Source organism: Aplidium turbinatum, chromosome 3, assembly GCF_918807975.1.
Source record: "Aplidium turbinatum chromosome 3, kaAplTurb1.1, whole genome shotgun sequence".
NCBI lineage: Eukaryota > Metazoa > Chordata > Ascidiacea > Aplousobranchia > Polyclinidae > Aplidium > Aplidium turbinatum.
In genome coordinates this window covers 2433170-2460956 of record NC_137474.1, presented here as the reverse complement: position 1 = coordinate 2460956, position 27787 = coordinate 2433170, and the positions used below count along the sequence as shown (strand labels likewise).

At 38.7% G+C, this 27787-nt stretch overlaps 2 protein-coding genes across 2 annotated transcripts in view; one reads left to right on the top strand and one right to left on the bottom strand.

The window, feature by feature from the left end:
• Positions 1-9568, top strand: part of LOC145767460 (uncharacterized) — a 47564-nt gene extending 37996 nt beyond the window's left edge. The window contains exons 5-7 of the mRNA XM_082579285.1: positions 6575-6739; positions 7668-7809; positions 8716-9568. Of these exons, the coding sequence (XP_082435411.1) occupies positions 6575-6739; positions 7668-7809; positions 8716-8890 (482 nt within the window). The 3' untranslated portion in view covers positions 8891-9568. The remainder of the gene's footprint in view (positions 1-6574; positions 6740-7667; positions 7810-8715) is intronic.
• Positions 9569-12969: 3401 nt separating this feature from the next.
• On the bottom strand, positions 12970-18567 carry LOC145766028 (uncharacterized). Its single transcript, XM_082577681.1, has 2 exons — positions 15102-18567; positions 12970-14840 (listed from the first exon to the last, which is right to left on the bottom strand). Exons 1-2 carry the CDS (start codon positions 18565-18567, stop codon positions 12970-12972), a joined length of 5337 nt encoding a protein of 1778 aa, XP_082433807.1.
• Between the last annotated feature and the right edge of the window lie 9220 nt (positions 18568-27787).

Genomic DNA, 27787 nt, shown 5'->3' with positions numbered 1-27787 from the left:
ACTCATCGCTAAAAATCGACATATGTTCCTGGTCTGATGATTTCAACTATAGACCAAATCATTGTCTCCAAGATCAGGGAATTTGGTACATATACTGGCTTAGGAATTGCACTGCAATGAGCCACAGGTCTATGTAGCAGAATCCAGACTTGGGTAGCCCAACAATTGCTTTGTACGGGAATCAAAGTCTGCAACTGACCAAGTAGGCTCTTTATGACAGCTCTGGTGATAATATAAGATGAACAGCACAGATACAGTGTTCTGCGCTGTCATTTGATCAGCGATCAAGTTAACTACTTTTTAGTTAAGGGTGTAAGAAGTAACAGCTGCCATCTGTAACCGGTTAAATAAGACCTAAAGTGGAATTCTGTCGCATATCAATCTATCATTCTACAGTAGCACAATTAAGCAGTTTTCTGATCAGTTACAAAAAAAAATATATGCAGTGACAGATTGAAATTTCACTTTGTTTCTGGAAGGTTAAGTGCAAGTAACATGATGTTGTCATAAGCGTAAAAAAGCTTACTGAAAAATAAATTCCAAAATTGCAAGAAAACTTGATGTGACATGTGACAGAGAAAAAATAATTTCATTTTTTGATTCAGCGCATTCAAATTACCCCTAGACCATATTCAAACTGAAATTAACTCGGAATTTTTGTTGTTGACCAGTAGGCCTATAGTCCCAGCCACGCCATTTGTTTTTCTAAGTCTTGGCCTCGTTCCGCACGTCTTGTGTAATGTGAACGGCATAATTTAAACCATCAACAAGTTGTTTTGATAAATTTACGTTAGTTTTTTGTTTAGCCTACTTGTGTTCCTTTATTTCGTCATGCGTTCTTTATTGTTTTGCACTCTCTTGCACTGATGGCCAAAAGAAAAAAAGGATTCGTAACTGATAAGTCGATTTGTATTCATGCTAAAATTGCTCATTTCAATTTTTCAAAGACAGTCCACAAATCGAAAGCTCAAAAGTTACAGCGCAAGTGAAATTGTCTAATACGCACATTAAAGTAGCATAAATTAATACACATCAAGCATATTAAAAGCATAAACAAAAACCAAATCAAAATTCGTGTGTCGTTTCATCTCATTTTACAAATGTTGTAGAGTGTAGACCAGGGACGTGTAGTCAGGGGAGGCAGGTGAGGCAGTGCCTCATCTGACTACACGTCCCTGGTCAAGCAAAAGTTATATCAAAGAATTAGTTATCACAGAATTAATATTATTTGTTAAAAAGTAGTAAGTATTGCACGTTTTTAGGTGCTTTAATTTGTGTGAATTGCTGTAGTCGTGCCCCCTTTCCCGCAAATTTTACGTTTCTACACCCAAACTGTGCTTTAATTTTTTCTGCTTCCGTGGCGATATTCATATCGAGCGTTCACGTGGTCAAAATTGTTGAAATACGCGAGGAAAGGCAGCTCCAAGCTGTGCTTCACTTCAGATCAGAAAACTTCCATAGACTGCATTATGCGTGCCTTTTGCTTTCGCAAAGTCGGCCAGAAATCATGATGAGCGATTTAGCTATGATTTGAGGCATGTCTAAAATGTGACGTCACAGCTAGTATGAAACCTTTTTCGTCAAGCTGGAACGCCCGCAAAGTACGTGTAGCCTATGTGATTTCTTGCAGTGTAAATGTAAAGGACTGTTTCATACAAAATTTAACTAAAATCACCGAAGACTTAGTATCTAAGCTAAGAGATTTTTCAAAACTAAACTTCCAATCTAAAGTTGAAGTCATAAATAAAGGAAACAGATGTTTTTGTTCAAAAGGATATATCGCGCATGAATTTTATTTTTAAATAAATGTGAAATTATGCTGCTAATTGTTATTTTTTTGATTAGTATGATATCGTTTTTGTTGTTGTTAAAGAAAAATTATTGTAAACGTGACTTGAAAAAGTGAGTGCCTCACCATCTGTAGACTGTAGGCTACTGTGGCCCTTACATGGCCTTACATAGGCTACTGTGGCCCACACATGGCCCTTACACAAACTGTACAGTTTTGCCTTTATCAAACTGTATTCCAACATCGGATTGCCCTTACACAAACTGTACCGTCTTTCCTTTACCAGACTGTACTGTGCCAATATTGGATTGTTCTTACACAAACTGTACAGTTTTGCCTTTACTAAACTGTAGCCTACTGTGCCAATATCGGATTGCCATTACACAAACTGTACCGTCTTTCCTTTACCAGACTGTACTGTGCCAATATCGGATTGCCCATACACAAACTGTACAGTTTTGCCTTTACTAAACTGTAGCCTACTGTGCCAATACCGGATTGCCCTCACACAAACTATATAGTTTTGCCTTTACAAAACTCTACTGTGCCGATATCGGTGTGACCTTACACACACTGTACAGTACAAACTTTACAACATTGTATTGGGCCGATACTGGGTTTGTATCGGACAAACTGTACCATTTCTTGATACAATACGGTAGCCTACGTACTGTCCGGTATCGGCCCGATACGGTGCAAACGTTACCCAACCCCATACGCGCCGATACAAAAACAGTATCGGCCCAATAATGTGATGTTTACTGGGTATAATGGGACGATTGGCGACCTAAATAAGGTAGACTATGGCATATCTCACCTTTCATCCCCGGGATCCTCACCCCCACCACTAAGCTTTTTTCTACAAAATGGGCACATTTTTTGCAAAGAAAATCAAGTGCAAGTTGTATAAGTTATACTTTTCTGTATTATCTAAAGAATAAAGATGCTTCATCGTTTTTCGTTTTCTTTACACTTGTTCATTTCTACAAAACACTATTACTTGATAATCGTGTTTTGTGAAGGTATTTGCTTTGTACCGTCTTTTTCAATAAAACCTTAAGCAGTTATAGTACTGTAAGTTTATCTAAAGGTGACTATTGGAACCATACGAAGGTTGGTACCCCAAAAAGGTACTAAATACAAAAAAACCCTGAAAAGTAATTTATCGAACTTTCAGAAGGTTCACAATAGTACCTCAAAATGGTACTAAATAAGAAAAAAACCTGAAAGGTGTTTTATCGAAGGTTCATAATAGTACCTCAAAAAGGTACTAAATAAGAAAAAAACTCTGAAAGGTATTTTATCGAAGGTTCAGAAGGTTCCTTATAGTACCTCAAAAAGGTACTAATTAAAAAAAATTTAAAAGGTATTTTATCGAACCTTCAGAAGGTTCATAATAGTACCTCAAAAAGGTACTAATAGAAAAAAACCCTAAAAGGTATTTTATCGAACGTTCGTAATAGTACCTCAAAAAGGTACTAAATAAGAAAAAAAACCTGAAAGGTATTTTATCGAAGGTTCATAATAGTACCTCAAAAAGGTACAAAATAAGAAAAAAACCCTGAAAGGTGTTTTATCGAAGGTTCATAATAGTACCTCAAAAAGGTACTAAATAAGAAAAAAACCCTGAAAGGTATTTTATCAAAGGTTCATAATAGTACCTCAAAAAGGTACTAAATAAGAAAAAAACCCTGAAAGGTGTTTTATCGAAGGTTCGTAATAGTACCTCAAAAAGGTACTAAATAAGAAAAAAACCTGAAAGGTATTTTATCAAAGGTTCATAATAGTACCTCAAAAAGGTACTAAATAAGAAAAAAAACCTGAAAGGTGTTTTATCGAAGGTTCGTAATAGTACCTCATAAAGGTACTAAATAGGAAAAAAACCCTGAAAGGTGTTTTATCGAAGGTTCATAATAATACCTCAAAAAGGTACTAATTAAAAAAAAATTTAAATGGTATTTTATCGAACCTTCAGAAAGTTCCTTATAGTACCTCAAAAAGGTTCTTTTTAAGAAAAAAACCCTTTGGGGGTTATTGAAAGAACCCTGTATTGGTTCTTTCAAGAACCCCAAAGGGTTTTTTTCTTAAAAAGAACCCCATTCGCAGTAGCTCCCTTATTGGTTATTTTTCGAGCCTTTTTCGTTTACAGTGTAGTTGCGTTGTTGTTAAAATAATCTCACAAAAAGGTTCCAAAAAAAACCTTTTCGAAAAGAACCTTTCTGCAGGGTTCTTTTCGAAACAAGTTCCGAAAAAGAACCCTAGGCTTAGGGTTCTTTTGACAAGCAAAAGGTTCTTTTTGCAATAAAGAACCTTTTTTGTTAAAAGAACCCTAAGCTTAGGGTTTTTCTCGAAAAAAGAACCCTAAAAGAACCCTAAACGAACCTTTTTCATTTACAGTGCAGGGCTACTCAACTGGCGGACCGCAGTCCGAATCCGGACCTTTTGGGTGTTGAAGGTGGACCTTGGGCATCTGGAAGAATAACCTCATTGCCACATTTTAGGGCCTCTTTAAACAGAATTCTATTAGGGAAAAGCAATTTTTGTGATTATCCAAAGACCTGGGGGCTTCGCCCCCAGACCCCTCAACGCTTTGCCGTCTTCTCTGATGTGCGATCCACACAGCTACACTACAAAGAGATACAATACATTTTTTCCTTTTTTATTTCTTTGTTTGTGTCAGACAAAAATCCAAGTCGTGTTACATACTACCTGAAAAGTGTTTCGGTGTTTCGGTGTAGGCTGCTGGTTGTTTAATTTTCGTGGTTGCATATGAAATATTCACCGGACCGCAAAAATATTCAACTTGTCAAAATGGACCTTTGCTAACATTAGTTGAGTAGCCCTGTTGTAGACTAGTGAGCAACAACCCCTCAAGGTACGAAAGCCTGTTACATAATTACATGATATTAATACAAAGTTATGTTCTTCAGTAAAGTAACTGCTTAGAATTTCATCTTTGTTACGCATAAACGTAATCTTGGTCTCGGAGTCAAGAATGCCACGTTGATCGTGACTAGGAGAAGAAAAAAGCTTGACCTTGTTCCAAAACATTACTGACGATGCAATACATTAAGCTTCGCTGTTAACAGCTTGATCGTTGCTTACTTCACAATGCAGCAATAACGCCTAAGAACACAGAATCTCAACAGACAGCATTCAAGACGGCAGCCTCAAGCCAAACAAAAGAGCCGCATAAAATCTAAAACATAAAATCATAACATCAAGCTAAAACAGGTCGATAATATCTGCATTAGGAAGCAATAATTATTCTGCTAAAAGCGAAATTCAACCTACTGTATACCTGAACTGTTTGGACAGCATTCTACTTGTCAAAGACATATTTCATTAGTCCATGTCATGTATTAGACCAGTGGCTCTAAACCGTTACTAACCTGCCGAACCCTTACGCTAATCAGCAAGCTTTCGTTGAACCCCAAATTTTCGCTGAATGACAAAAACAAAAATCTACCACATTTAATTGTAATAGGCCGAGGCTACATTACTGTGTCAATGAAACTTCTGTTGTTGTTTTTCTGTGACCAATAGTGAGATTCGAGTCTTATCTCGGAAACAGCAATTCTCATGTCATTTTCGCATACAAGCCTGTTTCGTTTTTTTTGCTTTAACATCCACCAGAATAGAAAACGCATGCTCGCATAAAGAAGTGGTTACGAATGGCATGAGAACTTCAAAGGCAACTTTTGTAATAAGAAGATAACTTTCAATTTGTTGGCACCAAAACGTTTGAAGATTTGTTGTGTTGAAGTTTTTTTTTTGCATCTCGCTTTCTTGAAGCTCGATAATGTCATCCAAGTATGGACTGTTTATATCTACTGTTGTTGAAAAAAATTGAAAATACAACTAAATTTCTTTAAACTATGAAAATTTCCCTAAAAGTGAGAGCCGTACTTCTGCCGTTCCATGCAAGAAGCAAACGTGAGGAAACTCATGTTTTGAGAAAATGAAGTTTAGTTTTTCTTACCGATTGCTTTTGCAATGTTACGTATTTTTTTGCATTCTGTGTTACTTGCAGATGGCATCATTACATCACGCGTCAAACACACAGATGTTTATTAACCATCACGTAAGCCGCAATCAAGTTTCGGCTGGACATTATTTTCCAAAAATATTCGCTGATATAGCCCACCATTCAGTAGGCCGTGTGTTAATGTTTCAGAGGACGTTCGCGCCGAACCCCTGAAACAGCTTCGTCGAGCCCCAGGGGTTCAATCGAATTCAATCGAACCCCTGGTTAAGAACCACCGTATTAGATCATAGATCAGGAAAAAAAGCTTCTTACAGCAAAAGCTTAAAATGTAATTTCCTTTGTCCAAGTATCTATTTTAGTAAGGTTACCTTTTCAATACAAAGCTGAATTTAATAAACATATGATTTTCAAGTTATTTTTCTCGTGATGTATTCATTCGCAACCATTTTCATTGAACATATTCATGATACTTTCTCATTAACTATTCATTTCAACTCTTGCTTGCGTTTTAAAATTGTTACAATAGCACCCAGCAACTGAACTAAACAAACACAATTATGACATCATAATAACAAACAGGGCTGAAAATGAGTAATTTGATAATTAAATACAATCAGGTAATGTTTCAAAAATATTTTCATTTTCAAATATGTAGAAAGCTAGAGCCAATTCGAAAATCTAACCGTATATTTCGAATCACTGGCCTTGAAATCTCTAAAATGACTCTCATTTCTTGTGCTAAAATTATTTTCTTGACCTATGAATCCAATTACATTTTGGGCTGATTTTGTCTACAGAGTCGGTGATACCTTTCACCTGTTTGACGGGCGTGGCCTTCAAGTCTGGATCAGAGACAATTTATTCAAGTAGTTATGAAGAGAATCAGTGTCCCACCAGCGATCGGCCACAGTTCTGTTTGCGAATGGATTCTTTTATTGTCACTGAACCATCGCAATTAAGTGGTAAGATTTATTTTAGTTTATTATTTGCTGGCGGTTTTGGTCCATGAAGTGAATTAAGTGAAAATTAGCCAAAGACATAATCTCAACCTACTCCATGTTTCGATATAAAATTACTTTCATCTGTTATTCCACATGCATCTGTATACGCAGCATTCCCTTCATATATGTTATTCAAATAAAACTGCATGCCAGGACATTAGCTCATTAACGAATAATAATAGAATATTTACAAATAGGCTACTACCCAAATTTAATTTCTTTTAGCACAAGGTAATCAAAGTAATACCATCTAGTTATAAAGAAATGTAAAATATGAAGGCCCCATTGGAAACTTGTAACGTATTATGTAGTTTACTAATGCAGTTTTACAGCTTGTGAAGAGGTTTTTGCAAGTATGGCAATAAGTGGTTATAGGCAAATTGTTCGTAAAGCAATTGTTCGTAAGCAATTGTTCGTAAACTGTTTTTCGTAAAACGAAATCCGTAAAACAATTCTTCGTAAAGCATTTCTTCGTATACATCAAATTTTAACTGCATGCACGAAAAAATGCTTTAGGAAGAATTGTTTTACGAAGAATTAATTTTACGAACAATTGTTTTACGAACAATTTGTCGGACAATTTGTCGGACACCCAAGAAGTGTAAATTAAGTTTAAGAATTTTAAGTTTACTTCACTTTTATACAATTTTTATGCTTAGAATACCCAGTGTCGTGGGTTTTTTAACTTATTTTTACGTTTAGAGAACTTCTATTAAACTTCATTTCATGTGTTGAATTGTTATCAATAGCTATGCAAGCATTAATCAACATCTACAAATTTCTCGATACGTTCATTTATTTTCTCGAACTCTACCAAACATAGGCTAAGCCTAGGTATGATAAGAAATGCCTATGACAAAATATCTTATCATTTAATATTTTTGTGCAGCAAACATTACACTGGGGGTGTGTGCGGATGAATCAACATGCATGACTGATTGCGCAGCATTAGTTCATATGATAATTCAACGAACTCAAGGAAGTGGAAGGGTACCTGGGGTCACCTTAGCGCAGGCGCGCTATAGAATTATGTAAGTCTCTGTAAAAGTCGCAAACACTTTGTATAATAATGAGTGTATTGTGTTGAAACATTATTTCAATAAAAATAAAATACTTTTACCTCATTCTGTTAAAACTCATCAATCGAGTTAACATAAAATTACTTGAACTGGGTGAATTTACTGTGAAACAATGATGAGTGTATTGTGTTGAAACAATGCTTGCAACTAATACCAGTAAAACAACTTGTTTGATCATTGCTGTTGGTTTTCTATTGCTGTTGTTTTGTTTGTTTTTTTGTGTTTTTTTAAGTCAGAGTAACCTTATATTTTCAAAGCTTACTGTTCTTTAAGCAAAACGTGACTAGAAAAATTACCTTAACAACCATGCAAAAACTTTAGTACCAGGACTGTGGAGTCGGGCAAAGAATATACGATTCTATGGCTTCATTGGTTTATGACTGGCAGACTCCGACTCCGGCTTACTGTTGCCAGATTTAGGAGGGTTGCCAGATTTCGTTTAGTTTTTGTCTTTTTCCATTTTTTTAAAATTTAATTTCATTTCAATTATGATCAAATTAAAACGTTAACTTTTACAAAAACTGACAAGAACAAACACTTTTATTTTCGGATAAGCTTTTTGAGATCAATGCGGAGAACAAGAAACAATTATTTTGAAAAAAAAAGATTGCAAACATAAATTTTATTGTTCGTGGTTTAGTTTAGTATCAAGCCGGAGGCGGAGTCGCCTTTTTGACGTCTTCAATTCCGGACACTCCACAAACCCCTCGACTCCAAAGCCCTGCTCAAAACGTAAATAACAATTGACACAATGGAGAAGAATGCGTTTTATTTAATATGGAATTTGGTTGTGAAATTCACAAAAAGTTACCACACAGAACAATAGGATAAGCTAACTGACGTGTCTTTTGATTTCAGAACATGTGAAAAAGCTTGTTGCACCACCGACAATTGCAATGGTGATCAATCAGTAGAAACTACTCTTCCAACTCAAGAAGCCACTTCTGGAGGCAAAGAAAGTTCATTTAAAATGAAAGAATTTGTAGCAGTTTCTTTCGCTATCTTGTCATTGTTGTACGACAATATTGTTTAACTACTTCAAAAAAAATACATTGCTTTGAAGGAATCTGCTGGATTCATAAGAATATTTGTTTATTTGTTTTATATGAAAGTGAACTATATTGAATACTAACTCAAAGCCAGAATTTCTCAAACTCTTTCCGGTTTATTGCGCTCAATATTCGTCTTCAACAAACATACTTGTTTTTGTATAGCTTTATTCATTAATTTTCAGTAAGTTTAAGAGCAATCACTGCAATGCAATATATCATTTTGAATCTAACAGATGAGAATACGTTAGCGAGGCAATTCTGTAATCCTAGGCTCTGCAACACCCAGTACAATTTTACGCATTCAACTTGTTCTGTTTGTGAATGTCGCTATACAATGTCGTAATAGCATATATTCTTCTTCGTTGTCATGGCCTAAAATAAAAACAAACTGAACTTAACTGATCATGGACAGGAAGCCAAAAGCTGCCATGCAAGATGAGACTCAATCAAGATTGCCATATAATGCCAAACTTAAGAAACTTGACGTATTTTCAATGAGTTTAGTAGCGTTATTGACAGGCTGTTTTGGTGTTGGCATTTTGACATATTTTTAGCATTTATTTAACTGTTTCATTATTATCCACGCCTTAACCCATCGAATGGCAAACTTTGAATATATCTTTTGCTTCACAAAGATAATATAAACCAACGTTAATCTGTTTATTAGCTTAAGCACAGACTGTTTGAAATGGCTCGAACTAGGAACAAAGCTTAGAGATAGGAAAGGAATTATGCCCGCAGGCGCACAAGCAAAAATTCCAAATTGACGTTCGATCTAATCAACCATGAGCATGGAAATATGAAGAATAGTAAGGTTGCGTTTGCATCTGTGCATTCAGGGATTTGTGAATTTTTATGAGTACGGTAACAGTCCATGCCAGGGATGGAGGAACCACGTGGGCCTCGTGGGCCTGGACCTACCTACTTTATTTTCTTGGTGGGCCTGGCCCACCCACTTTTAAAAGCCAAATTTCTTTGAAAAGGTAGCGAAAAACTGAAAATTAGAGAAGGAGTTCCAAAAAAAGCTCTTCATTCATTTGATACGCACTAGTTTGATTACACAGGCCATGGCCACCTGGAGATGCGGCCTGATTTGTCACATTTTGCAGATTTTGATTACAGCTACTGCTAGTGCTTGACTGACATTTTTTGAGATGTTTTTACTTTTTGCGGTTTCCTAATAACATAAAACCTTTTTGTTGCCTTGAAGAAGCAGTAGCAAACGAGAAAAAGTAAGTGGAAAAACGCAAAATCAGACTGTTATTGAAAATTAACAGTCTGACTAAAATCTTTAAAATCAAATTTTCTTTGTTTTTCAACATGTGAGGATGTTAAAACCTATTGTGTCATCTGGGAAAAAGAATAAAGAAAGCGTAAAAATCTATTTTTTAAATTTTTTTATTTAAACGCTCGCCCAAAGTTAGAAAAACCTGGAAATGTTTGCAAAATGTGACAAATCAGGCCGTATCTTTAGGTGGCCATGCACAGGCCAACAAAACAAATTTGGCACAAAAGGTGAGAGTCATTTTAAAGTATTTCAGGGCCCCTGATTCCATAAATGCACTTAGTTTGTTCATAGATGGCTTTGTTTTGCCTATTCGTCTAGTTTGTTAAGCAAAACGATGTATGTACAGCCAGGGGCGCCGGAAGCGGGGGGGCAGGGGGGGCGAATGCCCCCCCTGCCCTCAAAATTTCTGCAGATGGAGGGGCAGGGGGGGCAATGGTGCCCTTTTAAAGTCATGTAAGCTACTGCACATTTTGCAATATAACAATTTCTGCTATTCGCTTTTAGCCTAATTATAATCTTTCATTTTTGCCTCAAAATAATATTTAAGGCACAAAAGTTTGCAACACAGTACAGGCCTTAAAACTCGTTTTTTTTTCGGCAGCCATCGTGGCCTACCGGGAGCTCCTGCTCGGCGGCCAAATCTGCTTGCTTGGAGGCCAAAATACAAAATACAAAATAAAAATAACGATAGCACAAGGAAATAGAATTAAACTTGCAACAATGCTAAAATAATCACTTAGCGTTGTTGAAGTCTGGAGCCTGGGCGACGTCCTACAATAGAATCGTTGCACCACGCAATAACTGCTTTATCGGGATTGTAATCCAGTACTATTCAAACGACACTCGCACGAGTGTCTCCAATGTGGCTGATTTAATAGAAGTTCGCCACTCCCCTAGAATTCTTTTTAGCAACGAAAAACAACGTTCGACATGATTGTGTTGACGATGATGGCAAGGTAATAAAATAAGTATTTCAATGATTAAAACATTAGCCTACTTGTAGGCTTTAACTGCCCTTTATCAGAGCTGACGATGCACTAGCAAGTGCGAAATATGTTTTCTATTACATCTACTGACATCTGATCCCTGTTGCCTTAGCAATTAAGGTTTTAGCTATTTTAATGACGTACATTAATTACTAAAAGAAGCATAATTTTTGCAAAATATGATCAAAAAATGTTTTTCCCATTGATGTCAACTAACTTAGTTCTTCTTTTTAACAACGATTCAATGTCCGACAACATCGAATCGACATAAAAACGACAAAATTGCCAGCCGATGTAAATTAGCACTTCGGATTAAGACTTTGTTAAAATAAACGTCGGGAATTACAAACAAGACTTACAGCGCTGGCGATCGCAGATGGTTATATTCCATCAATAACAAATATTCGCCGCACAATGCAACAGTGGCGTTATGACGCGCTGACCTAATATTGCATCACTCTTTGATACTACGTATTTTCGACAGTTAATCCCCGATCATTCTATTGCGAAATTAAATAATTGGCTAGAAGAGACCGGCGGCCAAACTTGGCCGATTGAGGAGGTAGTGTCTAAAACGTTTTTTGCCTAGACTGGATAAAGTGCAGGCCTTACTTATTAGAAGAAATGGTGTATTGAAAACGACAATAATAAAACGAAACAAACAGTTGCTTACCGAATTCTTACATATTCCCTAGTCACTCCAAATCTCCAGTTCTCCAGATTTATAAAACAATGACCACTCCAGTCCATGCCAAAACGTAAAAAGAAAGATCAACTAGCAAAAATTGTTAATGCATGGCCGGGTCACTCAAGCATGAAAATAGAATGGAGCAGAGATACAACAATAATATTAAATGGGCGGGGAATCGTTTCTAACATACCCACCCCCAAAACCAGAGTTTAACAAATGAGGGTTTTACCACTGTAAAACGATTACAACGAAGCAAAATACAAACCAACTAATTGCCACAAGGTGGCCAAATAAACGACAATGAACATGAATTATGCAAATATCGACCAGAATCAAAAATATTCGCGGTTAGCAAGGATCACAATTGCAACACAAAGGCTGGCTTGCATTACACACAAACTTAATAGAACATGCATAACAGTAGCCTACAGAAGGACATCGAAGACACGCCCAAGAGGAGTTAAAAAACCCTTTTGACCAACATGCTTAGCGATTGCTAAAATTAAGCACAAAAACATAAGTCTACCGACAACTGGAAGTCAGCATAAACGGATACACGAAAAACAAATGATAGCATACATGGTACCAGTGGCAGAAGTGGGGATATGGCATAAACAAAAGCACACATACAACCTAATACTGCACAATGCTATGACCAGCGCAAGTGACATTAACGTCAGAGCAAAAGTAGGCTACCAGAAAAAACACGCGACTGTTAAGTCGAGTCGTGATAATTAAGCAATGAATTGACAAAACACGAAAAATAATATCGCACATAGCAAAAGCATTAGTAGTGAGACAGGTGTGTGAAATAGTCAGACCAAAAACAGAGCTAGACTGCTACAGTGTAAATAACTGCAGGATGCAAATAGAAACAACACTATTAATGGGAGTCAATAACACAGTTATGGCAGAACTGCTGGATGCAAATGCATCGACGACGCCGCGCTAGCTGCGGTAGTGAGGAGCACAAGAATAATAATAGTAAAATAAACACAAACACGCAATACAATTCAAATATGAAACCTAAGCAGCATGAGCAATGTCAGTTGTGCAATCGTGCCAACCAGCCAGCCTAGAAAACAAATTGTCATTTTAAAAGTCCATACTGCCCTCTAGCAGGCAGATCTTTCTGATGTCGCGAACAAACTCTGTACCGTCAGCAACCTTTACTCGCACGCGTCTGACAAGTTTATTAGTGTCCGGCATAACTTCCTTTACAATAGCCTTGGGCCAGTGCCCACGTTTAGTTGCCTCGTCCGTTACCAGTACCAAATCGCCTGGTTTCAAGCTTGGAGATGTGCCAAACCACTTTTGTCGGGGCTGCAACAGAGGGAGATATTGCAACAGCCATTGTTCCCAAAACTTGTTTGTGAGGTATTGGGTCTTTCTCCAAGAGCGTCGATAACCGTCAGCCTTCATAAAAACATCTGGCGGTAGGGTGTCACAAGCTGATCCGGTGAGTATCATACTTGGAGTCAGGGCTTGCAGATCATCTGGTGACGATGGGAGCGAAGTGATGGGACGATCGTTTAAAATTCTTTCAATCTCTGCTACCAGCGTTAGAAGGTCGAACTCATCCAACGTAGCGTTTCCTACCAGCGACCGCATCAATTTTCTTAATAAACGAAAAAATGTTTCGTAGAAGCCGCCTTGATGTGAAGCACGCGGAGGGTTGAAGTGCCAGTTCGTTTCATGCCGAAGTAAGGCATCGGTGACTTTCTTTTGATGGAGGTTCTTGAGTCCTTGCCGAAGTTCGCGGTCTGCAGCAACAAAGTTTCCTCCGTTGTCACTGTACAGATCAGTAGGACAAACGTTTCTACGGCTGCAGAATCTTCGGTAGGCTTGAAGGAATGCACTTGCCTCCAGGGATTGCACGACCTCAAAGTGCACAGCACGGGTCGCCAAACAATTAAAAATACAAACATATCGCTTAACACTGCTGCGGCCGCTCTTTACCATCAATGGACCAAGAAGGTCAGTGCCAGCAGCTTGAAAAGGAATGGATTTGTTTACGCGTGGAGCAGGTAAGTTGCCCATCTGCTGTTTTCCGGCGGTAGCTTTCCAAAAACGACAGTTCATACAGGAATGCAAGACCCTTTTGACAGCTGATCGCCCTTTGACAATCCAATAACGGGAAGCAATGGCGGTAAGGACTTGTGAGCATCCCATGTGTCCTTCTCGTTCGTGATACCTCATGATCACTAGATCGGTGATTGGGTGCTGATATGGGAGAATGATCGGATGCCTTCTTCCGCTTGACAGAGAAGATTGTTGCAATCGCCCACCAACTCTTAACGTTTCGTTAACAACATAGGGGTTTAGGGACTGTAGCTCCTTCAAAGCCACATGCTTCTTCAACTGCAGGTCGGACACGAGTTCCACCGGGGCGTCAAATCCTGGGTGGTTATGGAGAACTGCGAACACCGTCGGGTATGCTTGATGCTGGGCGGCTGTGACAATGGCAAGTTCAGCTTCGTCCATCTCCTCGACACTGAGCGAATCTGTCTTAACAGTCAAGGAGTCATCTCGGCATTTCCTTTTCAGGTACAATTTGAAGCGAAGCAACCATGCAACCGTTCTTTGCAGATCGTGGAAATGCGAGTAGCGGGTAAACAACCGACAGAGAGAGTCTGAGTCCGTAATCGCGTGTTGCTGAGCTGAGCAATGTTCAATGCTTTTAACCTCTGGATCGTCTGACGAAATTCCGCCAACAAAGTCGGGCTGGTTTGGCCAATTGCTCGTGACATCATGCAAAAACTTAGGACCATTAAACCAAAGCTTAGCGGTATTAACTTTATCAGGCCAAACTCCCCGAGACGCGAGGTCAGCGGGGTTTAAAGTAGTCGGTACATAATGCCATTGATTGACACTGGTAAGCATGTGAATAGTGCTCAGCCTATTAGCCACAAAGGTGTGGAAACGAGTCGAAGTATTATTAATGTAACGCAGCACAACAGTTGAGTCTGTCCATAAGACAACACAATTGAATTTAAAATCACACTCCGTCAGGATAAAATTGCAGACTTTGGCAGCGAGCACAGCAGCAGTGAGCTCCAGGCGAGGTACGCTAACAGGCTTTAATGGAGCCACTCGAGCCTTGCCAAATAGAAAATTACAAATTACTACAGAATCATCATAAAACACTTTAACATAAAACACGACCCCATAGCCACTGGTACTGGCATCACAAAAACCATGCAATTCAAAGCGGATAGCACATTTACCAAAAAGAGTCAGGCTTCTAGCGATGGAAACACATTCAAGCTCTGGAAGGGCCTTTAACCAAGCTTCCCAATTAATGTTTACTGGCCCAAGGCCATTAAGGGGTTCATCCCAATCAAGTTGAGCGTCACATGCCTGCTGCAGGAGTTGCCTAGCAGGTAAAATGAAGGGTTGTATTAGACCTAGTGGGTCGTATGTTTGCGAAATCATGGAGAGAACGCCTCTCCGGGTGTTAGGCTTTTGTTGGATACTCACCCTCACCTCCATGCAATCGCTCGCAGCATTCCACACAACACCAAGGGTTTTCTGCGTTGGAAGCTGGCACTGAGGCAAATCGACCTTCGACGCCAAGTCTTCCTGCAACACAGAACTCAAGACCTCTGCACTGTTAGACAGGAATTTAGTTAAATGGAAGCCGCCACTTTGTAATAGTTCACGCAGTTGTTGTATTAGTTCGATAGCCTGATCCGGCGATTCACATGAATGACAAATATCGTCAACATAAACATTTTTTAAAACTGTGTTAACAGTGTTTTGATCAGCACCTGCTTCATTGTCTTTGGCAGTCATCCGAAGTGCGAAGGCAGCACAGCATGGCGACGACTTTGCTCCAAACACATGTGTTTGCATACGGTAGTCGACAGGTTCCCGCTTGAGATCATCGTCCGGATACCATAAGAATCGAAAGGCATCCCTGTCTCCTTCGTCTACACGTACTTGGGAAAACATGGCCTTAATATCGCCCACAACAGCGATCGGATGTTGCCTGAAGCGAAACAATGTTCCTACAAGGTTATTGGTGAGATCTGGGCCATGAAGCAGCTTGTCATTTAATGACACGCCTTTAAACTTCGCGCTGCAGTCGAAAACGACTCTAAACTTGGCCGCATTGGTCGTGCAGTGATGGGGCACATAGCACGTCTTCCCTGGTGTGTCTACCACACCAGTTTCAAGTGGCACAGCATAGCCACATTTAACATATTCCTGCATTTTACCACGATACTTATTGAATAACTCCGGGTCAGCAATAAATCGCCGCTTCATTCCCTCTAAGCGCTTGAGTGCCATAGAGCGATTATTGCACAGGTCTGGGTCCTCATCCTTCCACAACAGCCCTACAGAATAGTGTCCATCCACCTTCTTCACCGTGTCCTGCATGATCTGCAGCGCACGTTTATCCTCGATTGAAGGACAGGGTACCTGTGGCTCATCGATGTCATTAAAATCCTGCAACAATACATTTAACATACCATCGCAAGACTCCTTTACGCTAAGAAAGTTTACCATTACTGGTGAGTTGAGCTGCCTATCGCCACCATCTTTCCCATAAATGGTCCAACCCAGAAGAGTGTGCAGTCCACATGGTTCTCCTGGTGCGCCAGTACGAACTTCCTGCAAAAGATAAGCCTGGTGAAGATCGCTACCCAATAACAACTCAACCTTCCTATCTTTTAGTTCAGGGAACTTTAAGTCCTCCAAATGACTATATGCACTACTAAGTGCTTCGGTGGGAATACTGTGGCTGACATCCACAATCTGGTCCATCACCAGAGCATCTGCAACGGAAAACACAGCCTGCTCTTCCATTCCCTGCACAGCCAAAAAATCAATTTTCTTGTCATGAAAGGAGACAGCATTGGTGGTCAGCAACTCCACATTGCTTTTTGTCGCAGCAACCCCTAAGCGAGATACGAGGCTTGAGGAGCATAGACTGACGCTAGAACCTTCATCGATAAAAGCATAAGTATAGGTATAGTTGGAGGGGTCCCCAGCCCATACCTTAACTGGCAAAACCTTAAAAATTGTTGTCCCAGATGTTGCTGGCACAGTTGCGGACGTTGTTGCTGAGATGCCCTTCTTCAGAGCAGAGGGGCTTTCCTCTTCCACACGGTTTACATGCAGAAGTGAATTATGCCTCGATCCACACGTTGCACAAGATTTCTTAAATCTGCAATCAACCACTCTGTGGCCTGCTCTCAAGCAACAAAAACACAGTCTATGCTTTTGCACCAGGGTTCTTCTTTCTGCAACAGGCTTTTGTTTAAACATCTCACACTTCCATAGGGCATGCGACTCTGCACACAAACAACAGGACTCTTGCTTATGGTTAGCAGATTGGGAAATCTGCTCTTGGGTTGTGCAAACCGAAGCACGCTTGTAGCCACCTTGCGGATTAGATCGAGCCATCGTTGGTTGTAGAGCTCTCTTAACATCTTTGCCTGGTTGCATAAGATGGCCATATTGGCTGTCGGCTCGAGAGGCTGCATCCTCGACCAAGACTCTTAAATCGCCAAACGTGGCACAGTCCGATCCCAAGTGATTAACATTAACAAACTGCTCCTTTAACTTATAAGGAAGTCGCAGGAACAGCCGTTGAAGCACCTCATCACTGTTTAAAAGATGGGACTTACCCCAGCCATCGAAACTGACTTCACACTTATACATCTTGTCGCAAAGCTTTGTGAGGCCCGGCGCATCCCACTCTGAAATAGGGGGTCCTTGCAGCAAATCTTCCTTCACTTTGGCCATGAGTTTTCCAGGGTTGCCAAACCTTTTTCTCAATCTATCCCATGCCATTCCATATGCTCTTTCACTATTTTGCAAGCAACTCAGGCCAGAAATTACTTCCAAGGCCTGGCCTACACAATTGTCCTCCAAAAAGGCGATGCGATCTTCAAAGCTTAGATAGTTTGACTCAATGTATCGTTCAAAACGCCTTTTAAAGTTAAAGAACTTTAACACATTGCCGTCAAACTTCTCCAGCGACAACCGAGGACCATGAACATTTTGAAACCCTGCACTGAGCTGGGGTTGAGGCACGACGATGGGAAATTCACTACTATTATTAGCTTCAGTGCGAAAGGGAGATGTGTAAGGATTAAGAATATTACTAGCACTACTGCTGCCCTGAAGGATACCCTGTTCTGCTTTTACAGGTGGTATCTTTACACCACTCTCACGGGGTGTCACGTGACTGCTAGACTCAGCAGCTTTGCCTGTGTCACTGTCTGCATCCATAACTACCGATGATGTTTGATGTGACACTCGCTTGGATTGCTCTCGACAGCTTCGAATGAGGGTAGAGCATGCTTCAAGCAAACCATAAATGCTTTCCCCCATACGGTTCATCCTAGATTCTATTGAGCCTGATTGCTGTGGTTTGCATTTGAGTAAATCTAAACGTTTAAGGGAGAGCTTCCTTTGAAGTTCAAGGCATCTTTTCTTTACCTCCAAAACTTCAGAAGAGCTCAGGAAATCATCACTTGAGCATAGCTCCATGTCGATGGAAGTTATGCCAAGCTCGATTTCAACCAGCTCTTGTTCTAACACAACAAGACCTGGCAGCTCTTCGCTACTGTCATGTTGACCACTAATATTAGAGGCGGCCTCATGCTGCTCTGTTGAGCCACTAGCATAACCATTTGGCTTACTCCGTCTTGGAGTTTGCTTGGGCTTTTTACGAGCCATAATTAACACACAGCAATATACAAGCTACAAAAAACAAAATCTGTATGGTACTTACCTTTGGTGAGGTGACAATTGACCTTCACGATGTTACGGAGAATGTCAGTAAGCAACCTACTAAAATTACAGGGTTTAACGGTAACCAGTTCTACCTGACTAGAACAATGGCCTGACAGAGTACAGGCTTAGAAGCTTCAATCTTTGGCAGACCTGACAAGACTGCCCAAAGTGAAGATCTATTTACAAAATTTAAACCAAGTTTACAACGTGGCGGGCTCAAAGGCACAAACCAAAAAATGAATCCTTGGCAGACCTGAAAAGACTACCCTAGGATAACAAACAACTAGTTACAAAGTTCAAAGAAACTTTACAGCATGGCAGGCTCAAAGGCACAAACCAAAAAATGAATCCTTGGCAGACCTGAAAAGACTACCCTAGGATAACAAACAACTAGTTACAAAGTTCAAAGAAACTTTACAGCATGGCAGGCTCAAAGGCACAAACCAAAAAGTTAATCCTTGGCAGACCTGAAAAGACTACCCTAGGATAACAAAACAAATTACACAACTAGCTAAAGTGAGCTAGACAAAGGCACATACCATAAATGAATCCTTGGCAGACCTGAAAAGACTACCCTAGGATAACAAACAAATTACACAACTAGCTAGAGTTAACTAGACAGGCATAACCTTGCACCAAGCAAAGGTATGTTTTATAAATGATGTCTAAAACGTTTTTTGCCTAGACTGGATAAAGTGCAGGCCTTACTTATTAGAAGAAATGGTGTATTGAAAACGACAATAATAAAACGAAACAAACAGTTGCTTACCGAATTCTTACATATTCCCTAGTCACTCCAAATCTCCAGTTCTCCAGATTTATAAAACAATGACCACTCCAGTCCATGCCAAAACGTAAAAAGAAAGATCAACTAGCAAAAATTGTTAATGCATGGCCGGGTCACTCAAGCATGAAAATAGAATGGAGCAGAGATACAACAATAATATTAAATGGGCGGGGAATCGTTTCTAACAGGTAGCACCGGCGGTTCATTCAAGCACTGCTTAGCGGCCATGGCCGCAGGTTGCTTTAAGGCTTGACAGTAGGTTACATCATTATAACATAGCATGGTGCCCTGCTTTGTATACCGGATTATCATTATTGCTATACTTTATCTTAAAACTTCAAAAAAAAAATTGGCCTTTTAGTAAACAAAAGTGCCCTTTTTTCGTGAACTTGCCCCCCCAGTCAAAAATCGTTCCGGCGCCCCTGTGTACAGCTACTGCAAAATGCTTGAGACCTCGATCATTTTCACACGTTTTTAATTGCAATAAGTATTAAAACATTGTGTATTGCATAAAAGGCAATTGTTTCACTCCAATCAATTCTGATTATGATGTATAATACGTACACAATGGGCTATTAGCAAGAAAATGTTACTGTAAAATTGCTTTGGGCATTTTATTAGAATAAAATAGTGATGAGAATTCAGAGGAAGTTCTGGGAGAATCATAGTTAATTTGAAAGTATAAGAGAATCCAAAGTAAAAGTTTTCAGAGGTGAGTAAATATTTTTGTAGTAAACTTGTCATGCCTGGAAAGTACACTAGTAATGAAGAGAACTATTCACTATTCAAAAATAAATAAAAGTTCTCTCTCTCTCTCATAATGTGCCTTCAGTTGGCCATTGAAATCCGGTGTAACTGGCCATCGGAACACGTGAAGAAAACTTTGACCATTTTCTTCTTATCACCTTGTTTTGTGGGAAAGCGTGAAAAGATAGCACACGGACTTTGTCACTGACACTGACACATAAACAGCAATTTGTAGGCATAGCCTCAACCATAAATTAAAGGTACTGTTTGTGAGATACTGTTGTTACACTGCAAATGGCTATAGCCAGATTAAGACAAGCAAAAAAGTATTAAAATTGTAGCCCTATGAAACTGCAATTTCAATTGCATTGCGATGCTGTTTGATAAAAGTAAACTCAACTTATTTGATCGAAACCTGATAGTAATAATAAGTTCACTTTTTCATTTCGGTAATTCTTATTTTGCACCTGCCTTAGACCAAAAGAGCCCCACACATTCACGTTTTGCAGTAGACGTATCATTCCTTATCAAGTCACCACAGAGAAAGAATGTATCCTTCCCGCTTACGGTGACGTCACAGCGGTGTTGCCGTATTTATTTTCGCAATTGAATGAGTGCCAGATTCGCCGTTGTCAACGAAAGTTTGCAAGCGTGTAACTTAGTAGCCTGTTGATATTTTTTACGATCTGCTGGTCAGGGAAGTTTGTTAGCGTCATCTTTTTGGTATCTTAGGTGAATTTAGCGAATTTATTTACCTGTCAGAGGCACTTTAAAATGATTGTAGTTGCACCGGAATCCACCACTGGAGGCGCAAAAGGTTCATTTCAAATGAAGAAATTTGTGGCAGTTTCTTTCACTATCTTGTCATCATTGTTTTAAATGTTAAAAGTCGTTTGAGACAACTAAAAAATCTCAAAGTCTAGACAAATGCTGATCGAGGTGTAGGCCTATGTCATATTAGTATGGGTTGCCCACAAACCTTTGAATCCCTGTGTGGGTGCCCATGGTATGCCCATAAAAAATGTGGGCAGCCCATCGTCTGCCCATAAAAAATGTGGGCAGTCCATGGTCTGCCCATAAAAAATGTGGGCAGCCCATAAAAAATGTGGGTAGCCCATGGTCTGCCCATAAAAAAAATGTGAGCAGCCCATGTTCTGCCCATGAAAAATGTGGGCAGCCCATTGTCTGCCCATAAACAAAGTGGGCATCCCATGGTCTGCCCATAAACAAAGTGGGAAGCCCATGGTCTGCCCATAAACAAAGTAGGAAGCCCAGCAATATTTCATGCTTAGCCCATGATCAATAATTTTATGTGACTAAATTTATTAAAATGCATTTATATGATCACGCATTTGAAGATTGGAAGTTTTATATTCCACCTTGTCATTTAGCAACACATTCTGCAAGAAAGCCAATATTGGGCGCATATGGCAAAAACACAAAAACCCACATAGAACCCACATGCCCACAAGCCCATTAAAATAGTATATGGGGCCCATATGGACTTGCTGGCTGGGGTAGGACTATGCAAAAAACATAGGCTATGCTGCCAAGCACAAACACTTACGAATTTCAACACACCAATAAAGCCATTTTTACTAGTTTAATGTTTGTCAAGAGCACTATAATGAAACTAAGCTGCAAATCGTAAAAAATTTGCAACTTTTCCAGAAAAATATGAAAAAAAAAAAAGACAAAAAACCCAAAAAACGTGTGTTTTTTGGGCCCAATATTTTTTTTTGAAGAAAAAGCGCGTTTTTTTGCTTTTACATCTCTACCTACAGTATAACAAAAAATATTGCCCTCAATAATGCGGGAAAACTAATCGTGCTTGAAACCTTTTATTAACAAATATGATCCAAGCTAACTTAAAGACAGATAAAAAATAAATATGAGAAATAGCTTGCGTCAACTCTGAGTATTGTAAATGGCCCCCCGGTTGGGAAACACTGACGTAGTTTATTTGGATATCAAACGTTACAGTCAATTAAATGTCGAATAGTTCTACTTTTTAGATTGCAGATTGCTTTTCAGAAATACAACGTCTTCGTAGACTTCAAGATAGATATACTCTACTACTCTCAACAACAACTTTACAATCGGCAATAATTTCAACTTTTACCATGTATTCAAAATCGGCTAGAATTCTACAATCGTCTTCAACATACTTTTTATTACGATCTCTCAACTTTTAATCCCCTTAATACGCAACTCTCTAAATCCTACTCAAGTCATGCGGTATTTGTAACAATTTTTCTTAGACCAGAAGCTTCCAGAAACTATGGTAATATTACATTACAACTCATTCTTCTGGTCAACAAGTCAAAGATGTTTTGAGAATCGCACGAACGCAAAATCTTCTAGAAGCAAGTTTCCCAATAAACGATTGCGTAATTAAAAATTACTTCAACCCTTCAGTGCTTAGTGTCCTCAAAAGTGGACACTTTTTGTATCAAAATATCTTCACTTTCCTTTCTCGTTTTTGAAAATATTTTACCTACCATAAAAGTTGTGCTTTCATCAAAGAAATCACGTGGATTTGTTTTGTTTGATGTTGTGGATCAGCGTGGCATTGAGCTCACCCTTTTCGACAAAGTAAACTCGGCATACTTTGAAATATAATTTATTCTTAAGTAATTGTTTGATTCTGTCTGTCCTTGTTGTGCAAATAATTTGTGTTTATTGTGTTTTTGTATATTTTGCTTTTTGTCTCTTTCTTTTTCGCCAAAAAAACAAAAAATAAACTGAACAGAACTGATAATTTTGTATCAAACATATACTAGAATTGCTCGTTTATAGACTATGCTAATCTTTGATACAGTTGCTTTAATTCTTTGATAAAACTTCTTATGTGTGACCAACGAGATATAACACAATGAGTGGAAACTCACTCTTCTCTTAGTGTTTCTCTTTTATCTCTCTCGTTTCTCTACGTCGTTCGTTTCATGGTTCACTGCTTGCACATGGAAGGCTACAGACTGTGACCGTACGGGTGTACGGCGTGCTAAGAATGCACTAAAGCAAGGCTAAAGTGACGGCGAATACCACGAAGCAATTGGACTGTTCCGACCATAGTATTATTGTTAGGTGGTTTAAAAGTTTATTTTCGTTACCGCTTGTCTTTTCAGATTATTGTGTGAAATTTTGAAGTAGGTTAATCAGGATGTTACAGGTCAATAAGCAGGGTAAATACATAGGCTCTTGCTAACAACAATATTAAATTAGTATAGGGTAGCAAAGGTCTACGAAATACGATACAAAACGACTGACTGTAGGCTCGATGGTTATCAAAGTTTATCTTTTCAAACAAGAAAATTGTTTGATGTGTTTCTGAGGTAAAAACCAAACATATAGTGGCATTTTCATTCTATACCGATGCTATAGCTTGTTTAACCAATGTAGCTTATCAACAGTGATTTACATTTATTTCAATTATGTCTGGTACGACGAACGACAGTTCTGCCAGATTTCAGAAACTGCCTTCAATGATTAATATGCTTATCCAGTGATCTCGTGGGATTGCTGTTGACTGAGCCAATCCCAATCTCTCCGTCTTATCTTCAAGTACGAAACTTGTCTTAATTCAGTCTGTATTTATTGGTCAATATCCAAAACCTTCATATAAAGTCGCCAAATAGATAACGCAATTGTCTATACCAGCCAGTAAATGAGACATACTCAAGATGCATAAAACGGGGCAAGATGCATATTTTAACTTTGCCTACATTACCGTAAAAAATAGCACGAATTTACGATTTGTATACCATTAAATACTCTTGCCAGCATCTATGTTCAATACACAAACATTAACGTTTTGAAATTTACATTTCAGAGATGAAAATAGCAAAGTTTCACAACAACAACAAACGACTAATACGGTGCTTACAACTGATGAAATACACATAATAAAATATATTGGGGGATACGTGTTACGAAAATTGAAGCGCAGTGCCACAGATGAACAACAAGGCATTTTGTCTAAACTAGAAAGTGACACCAGTTGCACAGCGGGTTCATCTATGATTGACACACTACAAAACGACGAATACGGAACATTACTGAAGCCAAGTCCTACTCTGATGAAAATTTTGCTGAGGCTGGAAGTGGATTTTCGAAAACATTTCAGCTTTTGTAATACAATGCAGACTGTGTTTAAGGAGACTGATATAAACAGTTTGTATTTATTAACCAACGACTGGGACATTGTGTCATATATTGTAAACCACATTTGCAAACTATATTTTAAAATTCGTACCTATCAAAAAACGAAGATTTTAAAGCTCAAAGTCATTGGTGATGTTCAGAAAAACAACATCAGTCTGCGTAAAGCGTTACAGTAAAGACACTAATGTACGGAATATTGCTCGTTGTTTTACAATAAAATGTAAATGAAAGTACTTTATGTTGTAGTGCTACGCCTTCCCATTGCTTTAGACTACGGTTTTTTTCATGGAACGTCATTTTTCATAAAGTACTTTTCATGGAGTGGCCGCTTTTAGCGAGCGCCGAATAAGTGTTGTGGGCAATACCAGTGATTTTACATCAAGGCTACTGTGCAACAAACTTTACTCAGTCGAATTTTGTTTGATTTTATATCTTCTATTAGCCTAGTTAGCTTGCTTCAAGTGATCACTAGTGTAGCCCCAAAATTTTTGTGACATGTAAATAATTTAATTCGTTTTTTTGTTCTTCTTTGTTTTGTGTTTTACTTTGTTTTACTTCATGTCCCGTAATCTAAAAAAGCTCTACAATTTCTGAGCTCTTCAAAAATTTTCTCAAGTGGTGGTGGTTTAAGATTTATACTAGTTGTACCGTATACAGCAATTGTCAATGTCAATATAAATGCTATCATTATTATTATTATTATAATTTCACGATTCAACTAGCAACAGTGCAAGACTATAGCCTAAGGTTTTAAAAACATTGTAAGACTTACGACGCTAGTGTAGACGGCTTATTAGAAATTCAGGTCCTTCAAAATTGATTAAGTTGCTGACAGGCTAACAGTAGCCTGGCTGGGTTAACTTTAGGGCTGCACTAGAGTTTAATTTTAGGCTTCTGACAATAACATAATGTTAAATAATAGGTTGAAAATAGCCTAACATGTGGATAGCACCTTACCCATGGTACAAAACTATATTACTAATTAGCCAAGCACCTTAGGCGGTGAGATAGCTCAGTGGTAGAGCTCAACGCACATAAAATCGAAGGAACATCCCATCTAAAACTCTTGTGATGTCCGTTTAATCTACTGCGCAAGTGTCTGTAGTGAAGCGTGACGGCCGACACGTAAAACGGAGCAAAAGGAGGAGTTTCCACTCATTGTGTTATATCTCGTTGGTGTGACCTGTCCTCAAAAGTAGACACTGGGCACTTGAGACATCTCAAAACGCATTAGAATAGCATAAGAAAAGTTTTATTTGGAATCCTTTTTTTATTAGGGTTTGCTGCATTGTTTGATTGGTTTGAACATAATATCGTACAAAAAAGAGGTGGAGCTTTTCCTCTTCCTTGAGATAATATGCATGAAACAAACTTTGGGATAAATTAAATCTGTAATGCTTCGTTGATGCCATACAATGATGATGAAGATGATGCTAGCTCTTTGCCGGAACAAAGATTGCACAAGAAGAAGTGCATGAGAATCTTTTTACACTTGTGAAGTATTTTCATTATAAATTCATGGTATCAATGCAAGCAAATCGGAGGCACAGCATCATTGAAAGATGTCATTGTGGACATATGCTCGATGAATGGATGCTTTCCTCTCTAAAGTGACATAAAATTTGTTGATGTCTCAACAACACCGCATCTTCCTCATCGATCACTTTCTGCACAACATCTTAATGGACAAAAGGAATACGGATGAACATTAACTTGCTTAGGTTGAATTTTCTAAGGAACCCCATAAAATGTAAAAAAGCAAGTTGAGGAGGAAAGCAGTAACGTTGGCTTGACAAGAGAAGATGCTTTTTACAGGTCGATGTGGAAGCAAGGTGTGAATGTGATTGCAGCACGTGGATGTGAATGCGGCCACTCATGGTAACGGGGACACCACCGGATTAAAACTAGACTACTACTAATACTACATGTTCCTTTAGGAGTCCGATACAACGGATTTTTCTACTATCCAATGCAGACAGAAAAGAAAACAATGTTACGAAATGTCTGGATGCAAGAGAAAGGCCTGGTTTATGTGCTCCAAGTGTCTGTACTGTCTGTGCGACGCTGATTCGTCAGATTGCTTGATCAACTTTCATGTAAATAAAGGATCTGCTTGGCTGAATTGCGTTTATTTACGTTCAAAACTGTGTTCACAAAGACAAACGCTTTAGATGTTGACATAATTTCCATGTTGTTTCTCTTTTATAGCAATTTATACATAAATAAAAGCATTACCGATCTAGGTTTAAAATGGAAAATTTTTGTAACCTCAAACGACCAATATGTAGCCTATACTGCTTCAAATTCAAAATATTTTGTTTCATTTCAACAGTGCGAGCGCTTGCATAACGAGGTAAGCCTTGCATCATATATAAACTGTCATTACATGCAACAAGCCAATGATTAATCGAGGCACGGGGGAATTTACACCAAAATAAAACGCATAACAGGAAACACAACATCCTTGAAAGAACACGTTTTCGACAGAAATTGAGCAGTTCGAGTAGTTATCTCTTAACTTAGGCCTACTTCCTACGCAGTAAAGATGTCTTGTATGTCTGTTTATATTAGAGTCACATTTTGGTGTCGAATTGATATGAACATTCAAATATTTAATAATATTATTAAAAGCAAATAGTTTATTTGAAATTATGAATTTAAGAGGAGATGGTAACTTAAAACTACGAGGATAGAAAAGCAATCAGGCATACTTTGAAGCATCAAACATCATTTTATGCTTATCAACAGAATTTTCACTCACATTAATAAGGCCTTTGAGATCACCTAGGCTAGAGAAGAGCAGCAAATTTCATCCACAAAAAAACATGTGACTTAAAAAATTATGATCAACTGTAGCCTACTTCCAACATGTGTGTTGAAAATAAGTGTGGGCTGAGAACACCACTTTGTCTCATATTATTTGTAATTTAAAACGATTCAGATAATAGCCTTCCCTAGTTTACTTGCATGATGTCTAAATACCATGAGCGATGTAAGCAAATAAAAGTGGCATATTTCGATCACTTAATTTATTAAACAGCACATTATGGTGAATTTTATCCTCGTCGTCGTCGCTTGTATGAAGCAGAAAGTTTGTGATCGGCAGAATGGAAAGACTTGGACCCGATTTTTTGTCAGATCATCAAGTTTGCAGAGGCCTGTTATTCTTTTGGGTGAGGTATACAATACATTGCCCAACCAAAATATGATGTGGTTGGCTGTTTGGTCCGGCACAACGCGCTAACACGCAGTCGAAGTCCTCATACCTCAACGTGCCAACCAATAAAACGACCAACTCCCGTTCTTAATCGGTTCAGCGTTACCAACTCCTGTATCTGAAGCTCAGAACCAAAGTGGAAGTGAGGAGGAAGGAGAGATATCAAATAAAGAGAGGCGGGGCTTTATGTTCGAAGCAGTGCTCAGTTCCTTCGACCAGGCATCCGACATGCTAAAATCAGCAAGCTG